The following is a 12460-nucleotide window of genomic DNA, read 5'->3' as shown; positions in this document are numbered from 1 at the left end:
CTCAAATAAAAACACAGGGAAGTTCGCATCGTTCGCTGCCCAGACTCAGAGTTTTCTTAGTAGAAAATTTTCTACAGCACGGTTAGAGGTCTTACCAAATTTAAGACACGCAGGAGTCTTTCAGATGTACGATGGCTACCTTGGGGATTGGATTTCAATTCAAGAGCCTTTGACTCGTCCAGGTGTTAAACCTGACGAGAAGATGAGCATTTGCTCTTCGACTCCGCAACACGGGGGATATACAAATTCCAGCTTGTTAGAAGGTGAGGTAAAAGTGACAAAATGTCATGCCATGCTATTCTTAAGAACCTGTATGTGCCGAAAATGGATGTGATTTTGACCATTCGCTTCAAAATAACCGCGGAAATCGAGATAACAAAAAACATATGTTTTGTGTCCTACGGTGCTGACGAGGACGTGTATCGGCGTTTTGAGAAGCATAATTATGTTCTTTCATTCATTCATTGCCATGGAATATGCGTTTACATTGTTTTTTTTTTACTGTTAATAGCTCGATTAATGCGGCTGGCGATCATCTTGCCGGCGGAAGTTTCATGGACAAGGCATTATATTAAAGACTTTTCCCAAGATTACGTAATCAGTCTCTGTGGTGTAGTGGTTAGGTGTAGTCGGGTCGAGCCAATGGTGTCGGGTTCGAGTTCTACCGAACTCTTATTTTCGTTCTTTCTTTTTTTTCCGTTTTTTGTGTTGCTGTTTTCTATAAATATATAGCTAAATAACTGTTACTTAATAAAGCGCAATAAACAGCAAGAAAAGTATCGTGTTTCCAGAGAAAAGATAGTGCACCATATATTAAATATATGGATAAACAATCTGAATTTCTATCATTTCCTACAATTTACTGTGGGAAAACCAGAGTTGATGACCACTTGATCATTTTCTAAACAACGTTCCCACGAGTTCTTTCTATAGACTGATAGTAATTATTCTTAGCTAGTACTTTCCAACATCGGTAAATAGAACATTCAATGTCATTTTCGATTCTTTTAGTCCCACTGCCTAATTAATGCCAGTATCAACAGAATGTGCCGCAGCATTACTATCTTTTAGATACCCTAGTATACAATTGATATTCAGCTTTCGGAGGTCAGTTCAATCTGGTTAAATGGGACTGTGTGGCTGTAATCTCAAAGAAAAGTTGGAGTGATCAAACGGTATATACGATGGAAAGAATTGACATCAGATACTCATTAGCCGGAGTGGCGAGAGACAGAAGGTTTGTCGAATCGTTGCAATAAAGATCAGAGGAGATATTCTTTGCTCAGGAGAACTTGGCGGCTTGTGTTGTCGGTGGAACGCATACCATCAAAACTTAACCAAGTCGGCTTCAAGCCATAATTAACCTCTTGCGGTAGATGATCACGCAGATTTGTATTCGCTTAAAGGGGCTGTGTCACGGCAGTCCAGTTCATTTTGTTTAATTTTACGAATTACTCGCAGTCGCTATGGAACTTAAAGTAAGCAAAGAAATTACATGCAAATGACAAAATCAGAGATCTGAGACAAACAAAGATGTCTCCTGAGCATTATTTATGAAGTTGCAAGCAGCAGGGATCAACTTTGAAAAACTGTTAGGCTGAACAGTTTTCAAAAACTCTAATTTCAGTTCGTTTCAATCTTCTTCACTTTTGCCCATCCGTGGCATCTGTTGTTTCTGTCATGTTATTTAAACCTTCCTATAAAGTTTTAAGCGGTTATTTTTATGTTTCTCTTAATTTAACGGGCATTTTGTAGTTTCCTAATTTGGCTGGATTTCGTGACACAGTTCCCACCTAGTATGGGAGAACAGTGTAGCCGACATTCAGTGACGCGATTACTAGTTTCTCTGCCAAATGACTTATTCGGAACGAGAGAAAAAAAATCTAAATTTATCTTGGTGATGTTTTTTTATCCATTGGACCAAATCTTCAACCAATCAGAAGCATTACCCAGATCTAGGTAGTGACAGATGTTTTGGTAGTGACACTTCGTCAGTAAGGAGATTTCTAAGCTCGTTCCTCAGGCGTCATTTAAAGCGGGAAACTAGCAAGGGCCTCAGACTAAAAAAGAACTCTAGCTTCCTTTTTAAAGAACATTTTATCAACATGTAGACACCTTTGCGAAAGGAAATTGCCGCAGTTGATCTGTATTAAAGAAAAGAAGAATTAGTCACAGTTTGCCTGAGCTTGTCGGCTTCATTGATGATATAGATTGACCAGCTTTAGTCATTGAACCCAAAAAGGCAGAAGTTTACAACTTATAGTCAGTCAAAACGCTTTGACTTTGACTTACTGAACAAGATCGGTTCTGAAAAGTGAAAAACTCGGTTCGTATAAATTTACAGTACCGACCGAAAAGTCGGCTAATCAAAAGAATTTTTTGACCACGTATGTTCGGTCAAGAAAGTTATATATAGGATAATTCTACTTTATCGGGGTGCTTCCCTTTGTATTCCTGTGTAGAGCAGTATTTTCTTCAGACTCCTCATGTACAAGTCAACTAAGGCTGATCTGCTCGCCATGAAGCAAGTCGGCAATAGAAAAAGAAAAGCGGAAGAGAGTTCGAGACCCTCTTTAATATGCAAACTTCGAGCTAGCAGTTCTAGTAAGTGCTAGCTGTTCATATACATTTGATATATATGTGATAATAAATGAATATACTCTCTGTTTCTCCTTCAGTTCATTTAAACTGCCCTCACACGGCAAAGATCATAAAAATTACAATCATTCTTCATGTCAAATGTGCGTCCTATGTTTTTCAGGAACAAACACTTGTTAGTCTCCTTGCCGACGAATTGTTAACGGGTTTGTAGACTTCACCCTTCAATGCACTTTCAAGTGTTGAGTCACTGGTTAGTTTGTTATATTTATTTAGTTTGTTATATTTGTATTATAAAAAATATACTTCTTCTCCGAAGATAAGAATTTTCTTATATTTTCAATCCGAAAATAAGGATGATTTTGTCGCTACTAAATTCTATAATATAATATGTAATATTTTCCCTCTTATCGGTTTTTCTCATTGTTTTGTCTAAAACCGAAAACAACAGTGCGAGAAAGTTCCATAAAACGTTTCCGCGCGTGCGAATCTGACCTCTTCTTGGTCTTTCAAAGAAAGGAGTCATCCCAGTATTGTACCTTTAGGAACTAGACGTTGTCTAATTTTTTTAAATTAGCATTGCAGCACAGTTGTAAGCCGCTAGGTTTTCACATAGATAGCCGATTTAAACCATCTCGTAATACATTAACTGGACCTAATGTTCTGTGTAACGACTTTTTCTGGGGTTGCTCCCATTGTGTACTAGGTTATAAATTAAAAAAAGCCTGTGGCTGATTGTTGAACCATAAATTATACGCTTTATCTTCGATTTTGTCGTTTCTTTTTTTGTTCAGCCGTATACTGGCGAACATATGAAACAGAATAATAGTATGTTCTGGCAGTTTAGCTCATTCTTGTAAGAGAAAAGATCATTTGGTCTTCAAAAGAAATTCCACTTTTGTACTATTTTAGTACTGAGTGTGGATTGGAGGAAACTTACAAACGTTCGTTTCGTTTACAACTGACTAATTCAATGGCTATTTCATTTAGGCCTAGAATTAGCATGATACATCTACGGTGTGAGTTGTTATTCAAGATGGAAATGTTTAGTTTGTTTCGAAATAACAGAGAAGATGCATTCATTGTTACTTCCTTTTTCTCGTAAAATGAAAATGGCGGTTACAGACGTTCTTTGAAACCGAGGTGTTAGTATGCTTTCCTTTCTCTACGTGTAGTAGTTTTAGAGACATTTTGAGCTAGCACCCTTTTGTACCAGTATTAGACAAGCGTATGAATAAATCCACACACATTAAATATATGTTACCTTGTAGTACAGAAACCAACAAAATCAACACGCTCCAAGCAGCTTGCATCACGATGAGGTGGCCATGTGTCAGAATTAGAATTTCAATCTTTCACTGAACAATAAATATTTCCTGCGGCAACTTCCTTCATAGGTCAATTGTTGTGTGTTATGAGTAATTGTTGTTTGGCAGTGGGTGACGGAATGATGAAAAAGTTAAGAGGCTAACCTTCGTTAAAGCGGAGCATTTTCTTGCTTTACTTAATCTGACTAGTCTCTGTCATAAATTAATGTTTAGTCTCCAAACGAAGTATTTGTTTTGGACGCGTTAGTCAACTAATGTATACTGCGAAAAGCAAAAATAAAGATCTTTGACGCATGATTTCCAAGAAAACGACCTTTCACCTCGAATCGATTTTACCGACGACGTAATAAAACGAAGATGTATTGACAGTCCCAGCGTTTCTAAAGTTGACGTTATGTAAAAAAGATCTACTTAACCAATGGTTTCATGTTGCAATGCTAATGTTAAGTAATAGATCACAGAAAACGTCGACAAAATGTGGTAAAAACATTAACGTTAAGTGACACATGAGCCGGCGCAGGTGATTGTGTCTCTGATTTTCTTACCAAATTTTGACGTCTTTTGTGATTGCATAGCAACATAGAATCTATTCGTTAAAAATAAACGAACTTGCCTGCAACGCACAGCTTGACTGTTCGAGGATTGTGTATGCCAGTTTAGGCATTTACACTAGGTCACCAACGCTACGGTTCGCCGTTTCGGCCGCTTCTTCTTTTCTTCCTTATCGTACTTGTGAACAGTATCGCATTAACGTTTTCCAAGGCTGATCACTTGCTCAAAGCAGAAAAATCGCGTAAGCATTTTCAAAACTTCGTGTCTCTCGTATCGTTGACACACGATAACATCTGTTTTCTTCCGATTAAGACATTTAAAGTCGCCAAGAACGTTTTTGGGGGTTGTCTGTATTTCTTACTTGTAAGCAGCTCCTGCTGAAGTCATTCCAGATTAAGCTTGAAAAAGCTAAAGTGATTTCCTTGATAACCGTAAGCAAAGAATGGCATTGACAGTGCCTTCTCCGACTGGTGACAATATTGTCATCTTGGGTGTGTCTCAGACCCCAAACTGTTGGGGCCTATACTCTTTAACGTCAACGACATACCGAAATAGCTTTGATTGATATAGACATTGATGTAGATACTGTTTCCGCTTCTGTTTGAATAGGCTTTTGCCAAATTGTGGTGTATTTCGTGGTCTCTAAATCTGAACGTTGACAAATGTGAATTTATGCGAATTACAAGATCAAGAGTAGCAACAAACTACTGGCATAACATAAAATCAATTCCACTGTATTTATTTATTTACGTACTTACTTACCTATATTTTAATCCTCGTAGTCCTACAACTATACAAGATGCTAAAAGAATTTCAGTTAGAATACATTTTACAGGATATCGAACTGCACACTTACAAATTTACAACTGGCTAATGTAATCCAAAAGATACTAGAAAAAACAAAAAAAAATGTAATATCAAAAAGAAGGTTTCATGGGTCAATTAGGGTGGCAGAAGGTTCTAATGATAGGCAAGGCATATACTTGGAAGGCTTCAGGACTGGTAACAGTGACGGATGACTGTAGTAGGCTGAGATTGTTCCATAAAGGGATTGTACGGGGGAAGAAGGAGTACTTGTAGGCATTGGTGTTGGTGGCGATGTGTCGGAGCTTATAGGGGTGTTTTGCACTTGTGCGAGGAGGTAGATGAGGTTGTTGATTGACTGGTAAAAGGTAGTTACAGCAGCCAAATGTCTCCTGCACTAGCTCAAGTGTCTCCCATCCAACGGCCTCTCTCATTTGTGGTATACTGCTGTATCTCGAATCTCGAATAATCCCCAGTGACGAACCTCAGGGCGCTTCTTTTGTACTGCTTCGATAGATGCAATGTATTGCTTCTCGTAGGGGTCCCACGCAGGAATGGCATACTCGACTCTTGGTCTAACTAAGGAGTTATAGGCCTGTTCTTTGACATTGGAGCTGCAGTGGGAAACATTTCGGCGCAGGCACCTCAAGATTTTTGTCGCCTTTGCCTTAACCTCTCTTACACGGCTGTCCGGAAAATTTGGAAAATTTCAACCAGATAAAAGGCTCCCGAAAATTCTAAGTGACCTTTTTAGGGTAAAAATCTGTTAAAAATGGACAATTATATGATATTTTAGATGTTCGAAAATCCTAGGAGAGGCAGGAAAGCAAGAAATTTTACAACAAATGTTCCGAAAATTCTAGATCTCAAATCGTCTTCCAAACAGATATTTTTCGAAAATTGACGTTGGGTGCCACTGATGAGTATTTAGAACAATGAGAAAGTGAACTTCGTCTTCTATTTGATTACATCCACAAAGAGGGCATTTCCTATTATCTCTGGTAGTTTGATTGTATATTAGTACCAAGTTCTATCATTAGTTTGAGGTTACTTTTTCCTGGCACGTTTCTGAAAGACCATAATCTTAGTTTTGTTGAGATTGATTTTCATCATCCACGAATTACAGTAGGAAGACAGCTTATCAAGGCAATTTTGTAATCCTGTTTTGGATCGCGATAATATGATTAAATCATCTGCATAAAAAAGTCAATTTAATTTTGCACCGTTTGGCAAAACAAAAGGATCAGATAATATATTTTCAAATGCGCAATGTAGGTCGCTTATACAGCTATTTCGAGAAAGATTGTCGGAAAAAATGTGCACGCGACAATCCCGAAAGGTAATGTGGGATATGATCAATACACTGTTCCTGACACTGTAGCTGTCGAATCTACCTTTGCTGCTTTCCTTTAGCAGTCGCAAACATACGTCCATGGCCTCTCGTGCCATTCTTTCAAATTTCTTTGAAGAACAGTGAACTCAAAACCACCCACAATACCTTTCGGGATTGTCGCGTGCACTTTTTCCGACAACCTTTCTCGAAATACCTGTGTATATAGATTAAAAGCAGTGGACTTAAGGTACAGCCTTGCCACACACCTCTTGCATAATGGCAGGGTGACGTGTTTGCTTTTGAGCGATTTTGATTGCGCATGTAGAGTTGAAATATAAGCTTCTAATCAAGTTGTTAACGATTAAATGAAAACGCCGTTGCGACTTCTCTGAAGTTCTTTTGATATAGCATAATTTAGCGAAGATTTCAAAAGATGGTTACTTTAAAACGATAACAAATGATGAATTTAAGTAAGTATATTTCGAAACATTAAAGCGAAGAAGGGACAAAATTTTGAAATAGTTTCAAGGTTTGATGACCCCTTGGAACCTACAGGCCAAGCAACTGACTTTATGGTGTAACATTCAACAAATAGACAACAGTTAAAAAAATTCCATTTTCCAGCCACTATCGGAGAAGAAAAATTAATCTTTTTTCTTTCTTCATGTAAACGTTAGAATGACGTTTTTGCATTAATCTTGTTGGTTAGACTATTTTTTTCTCTCAACTTTAATAACTACTCCACAACAATTTAATGCGTAGGAGAACCTACTTTCCTCATCAATTCTTTCTCTTTGTGGTAAGTTTGCGGGTGGGTTTTTTTACTTTCTTTGACGATCTTTATTGGAATATTGAAACTCCGTTTAAAACGATACTAAATCACTTTTTCAAGCTTTTTTCACCTCAATGTCTTGTAATTTTCCACTTCGAATGGGAACATCTCACTGATACTGTCCCCCTCTCTCTTCCTCAGTATCCAGTTTAACTCAAATTTGCATGACCTCAAAACTGTCAAAATTTAGTGGAACTACGAGCAATTGTTTGCACGTACAGTGATAAATACATGTTGCTTCGCGTAATCGTAGGAGCCTGAGAACGAATTACACTTAACATTGGCGGATCCAGACCTTTAGATAAGGGGGAGACCTGGTCACCCAGACCCTGAGATAAGGAGGGGGGGGGGGGGGGGGCGGGGGGCAGGTCTCGACAAAATTTTCTTTTGTCTTTTGGCTTTTCGGACCTCAGTTTGGTCTAAAAATTAAGGGGAGGGCATGTGCCCCCCGGGCCCCTCCCCTGGATCCGCCACTGCTTAAAGCGCGTTTCATTTATTTCATCCTAAAATTTATTTGCAGCTCGCTGCAGAGTACTTACTAATTGTGCAGTTCACTCCTTGAAAGCCAGGGGCACAAATGCAGGTGTAGTTGTTCAATTCACCCAGACATGTTCCATTGTTTGCACACGGATTAGGATAACATGCATCAGTATCTGGTGACGGAAAAAGCAAGACTTTATGCTACTAAAACATAAATACCCTAATGCCCCTTTGTCTTTATATGACAGGTTTTTTGTTCTTGAAAAATCATAGTTTCCCTTGCCTGTCGGCTTTATTAGTGATAATCGATTGACCTGCTTCAGTCAATAAACCCAAAAGGGCGAAATTTTAAAGATTTGGCACTGAAAAGTGCGGTGCGGGAGCGACAAGGGTGTTTGGAAAATCGTGCGTACCTCTCAAAACATCCTGGCTCTTCCTTAGTAATATGACAAATTAGAGTGGAACCTCGATATAATGAAAGATTTTCATTACTCCAATTACTGCAATAGTAATCTATTTCACAAGACTCTCATTCATGCTTAGTTAAATAAGATGTGGATATAATATTGCTCAGCGGTCTAAGCCAGGCTGGAACAGCTTGGCTTAGGGTAGCAGTGTTAAAAGACGCACGAGAATTTTGTGTAGACAAATGGGGTGGGCGGGTGGGCTGACCCCTACTTGACTGCTCCGCTGGCTGAAAACTAAGCTAGAAAGGAGTGTTCTGCTCCAATCCTGTATTTATAGTCCTGCTATACCCTCATGAACGTAACTGCGTGCATTCAATCCTCGGAAGTATTTTATTTTTCGCGTTTTACTTTCGCATATCATTAAGAGTGTTATGAATAGTAAATTATGTGAAAAATAACCTCGATATATCGAAACCTCGTTATAGCGAACAAATTTGCCAGTTCCTTGGTCCTTCGTTATATGGAGGTCCCACAGTATAATGATCCACGAGGAGATTCATTTGCCCAAAGAGATTTTGGGCAAATAACAACTTTTTTAATGACCACGCTTGTTCGGTCAAGAAAGCTATATATAGAATAATTTGGGATGCTTTCCAATGTTTGTCGGAAGAGAGCAGTATTTTCTTCAGACTCCTCATCTACTATTCACTCCTCCAAGTGAACAGTGGTGAGCTAAGGCTAATCTGCTCACCATGAAACAATTTAGAAATAGAAAAAGAAAGGTGGAAGAAAATTAGGCGCCATGTTAACTATGCAAACTTCGAGCTAGCAGTTGTTAGCTGTTCTTATATATTTGATAATAACTAATACATACTCGTCTCCGTTTCTCTTTCAGTTCTAAATTCCCCTCAAGTGCACAACACGGATCAACAAAATTGTAATCATTATTTCTTCATGTCTAATGTACAGCTCATTCAATTGCTTTTTTCAGAACAAACACTTATTCTGTCTCCTTGTCGACGAATTGTTAGCGAGACTTTACCCTCCAGTGCAGTTTCAAATGAAGAGGTAGAGTTGGCTTAGTTTATTATATTGTTTTCGCCGAAGAAAAGAACTTTCTGACATTTTTATTCCGGAAGTAAGGATGATTTTGCCGTTACTAAATAAAAGTATATGCCGTAATATCTTCCCTTTTATAATTTTTTCTCATTGTTCGGTCCGAAAAGCGGAAGCAACAGAAATTTCCAGACAAACGAAGAAGACGATTCCGCTCGCGTGAATGCTTTATCTGTCTTTCTGGTCGTCCAAGAATTCTCTAGTCTGAAATAAGCTGCGTCCTATATGCCTCTTCTTGGTATTTTGAAGGAAGAGTCATTCCAGTTTTCTACTTTTAGGAACTAGAGGTTCTCTGATTTATTAAATTATCATTGCGCACATTTCAAGCTGTTAGGTTTCCACATAGGTAACCAATATTTTTTGTTCGGATACTGGCGAACATATGGAAAAGATTGAAGAATAATAGTATGTTGGCAGTTTTACTCATTCTTGTAAGAGAAAAGATCATTTGGTTCTCAAAAGAAATTCCACTTTTAGCACTGTTTATAGTATTGCGGATTGGAGGTAACTTACAAAACGTTCGTCACATTTATAACCGACCAATTCAATGCATATTTCATTTGGGCCTAGAATAGAATTCAGAGCATGAAATATCTACGGTGTGAGTCAGTATTCAATCCTAGTATTAAAACGTTTAACTTGTATTAAAATAACAAAGAGGATGCATTCGTTGTTGCTTCCTTTTTCTTTTGACAGCACGTTTGGTCATAAAAAGAAAATGGCGGTTACAGACGTTTATTGTCTTGAAACAGGTGTTGGTATGCTTTCCCTTCTGTAGATTTAGTAGTTTGAACTTGATTTGAGTTTGAATGAGCACCCTTTTTCACCGGCATTCGACAAAATTATCAATAAATACATACTCATTAAATATACGTTACCCTGAAGCATAGAAACCAGCAAAATGAACGCGCTCCACACAGTTCGCATCACGTTGTTGAGGTGGCCATGAAAAATGATATGTCCTTTTGCGTCAGAATTAGAATTTCAATCTTTCATTGAACAATAATTATTTCCTGTGGCAACTTCATTCGTAGTTCAGCTGTTGTGTGTTATGAGTAATTCTTGTTTGGTAGTAGGTGACGGGATGAATTCTTGAAAAGCTAACTTTTGTGAACGAGCTTTACCTAATCTCTGTCATAAATTAATGTTTAGTCTCTAAACGAAGTATTTATTTTGGACGCGTTAATCAACTAATGTATACATTTTAATATCTTTGTAATCGAGAAAAGCTAAAATAAAGATCAAGGACGCATGTTTTCCGAGAAAACGACCTTTCACCTCTACTTTTGACAGTCCCAACTTTTCTACGACTGGCGTCAAGTAAAAAAATCTCGTGCTAATAACAAATGGTTGCATATTGCCATGTGTCTGTTAAGTAATAGATCAAAGATAACGTCAAAATGTGGTGAAAACAAAAAAAAAAAAAAAGTGACACACGAGCCGCAGGTGAGTGCCGTGTGACGTCTTTTGTGATTGCACGGCAACATAGAATCTATGCGTTTTAAACAATGAACAGAAAAACGACAAACTTGCGTCGTACGGCTTGACTGTTCGAGGATTTGTGCCAGTTTAGGCATTTCCAAGTCACCAACGCTACGGTTCGTTTCGGCTTCTTTTTTTCTTTCTTATCGTACTTGTAAACAGCCTGTGTACAGCGTCCCCACTCCCTCCGAAAAAATAGGGAAGGGGGACTCGCGTCTGTACACAGGCTAACTTCGAAACAGTTTATCGCAATTTACCGTTTTCCAAGGCTGATCACTTGCTCAAAGCAGAAAAATCGCATTAACATCGTGATTTTAAAACTGCGTGTCTCTCGTAGTGATGACACACGATAACAACTGTTTTTTTACTTGTAAGCAGCTCCTGCTAAAGTCATTCTAAAACAATCTCGAGAAAACTTTCAAAAGGATAATCTATGTCGTCTCAGTTTTTCTAGACTTCTCTAAAGCTTTTGACTCTGTTTTTCTTTTGGCTAAGCTACACCATTGCTCAAGGGCAACATCTTACTTTGGTTACTAAGGTGATTTCCTTGATAGCCGTAAGAAGAGAATAGTTATTCTTGAAAAGTGCCTTCTCCGATTGGTGAGAATATCGTCATCTTGGGTGTGCCTCAGGGCTCCCAATTGGGGCCTAAACTCTTTGTACTGTACGTCAACGACACATCATCCTGCTCATGTGAAATGTTTGCAGATGACAACCTGCTATATAACTTTGGTTGATATAGACATTGATATAGATACTTTTTCCTCTTCTGTTTAAATAGGCCTCTGACAAATGCATGGTGGTGTAGTTCGTGGTCTCTAAATCTGAATATTGACAAAAGAGAATTTATGCGAATTATAAGATCAAAAGTAGGACTGACTGTTGGTATAACATAAAATTCCACTGCAGAAAGTTTCCTCGCACGAGCATCTTGGTGTTACTCTCTCTAATGACCTGTCCTTGAAAAAATCACATACTATCCGTTGCTGCAAAAGTTAACCGCCTAGTATCAATACCTATCAGAAAAATTAGAACGTATTCAACAGAACGCGTTCAGATAAATTCTCAGCAAGGACAGTACTAATATACGTTATGACGAAAGACAGTCTAATGTAGGATAGATTTGAAACCCCGTCGTAAATTCGTAAGTCTCGTACAACTTTTCAAGCATTTCAAGGGTTTCTGTGTTGTCCAGTCGAAAATTATGTAACTTTTTCCGTCGGACGCACAAGACATTGCCAAAAAACAGATCCAAGTTTTGGAAACCCTATCCACGAACAAATTTTAGGTAGTATTCAACCGGAATTCCCTACTGAATTATATTGTTGCGCCGGGCAGACAATGTTAGCAAGTTTAAGAAGCTTTTGTATGGACAGGCAAATTGGAAATTTTTAATTTCTAGCCAGTTTACTATTTTATTTAATATTATATCTTTCGGGAGGGGATCAGCCTTGAAAGACTCTTACAGGGCTGATGGGGGATTCAGTTCTTCTCTGTTGAAACCTTCTTTCTTCCTTCTTTTTACCAT

At 38.2% G+C, this 12460-nt stretch overlaps 1 protein-coding gene across 1 annotated transcript in view; it reads left to right on the top strand.

Annotated features, from left to right (window-relative positions):
• Nucleotides 1-12460, top strand: part of LOC140929081 (neuronal pentraxin-2-like) — a 39873-nt gene continuing 27413 nt past the window's right edge. The window contains exon 1 of the mRNA XM_073378931.1: nucleotides 1-263. Within this exon, the coding sequence (XP_073235032.1) occupies nucleotides 125-263 (139 nt within the window). The 5' untranslated portion in view covers nucleotides 1-124. The remainder of the gene's footprint in view (nucleotides 264-12460) is intronic.

The sequence above is a fragment of the Porites lutea genome, chromosome 2 (assembly GCF_958299795.1).
Source record: "Porites lutea chromosome 2, jaPorLute2.1, whole genome shotgun sequence".
Taxonomy (NCBI): domain Eukaryota; kingdom Metazoa; phylum Cnidaria; class Anthozoa; order Scleractinia; family Poritidae; genus Porites; species Porites lutea.
Note: the sequence above shows the minus strand (reverse complement) of the source record. Positions and strands in the feature narration are given on the sequence as shown.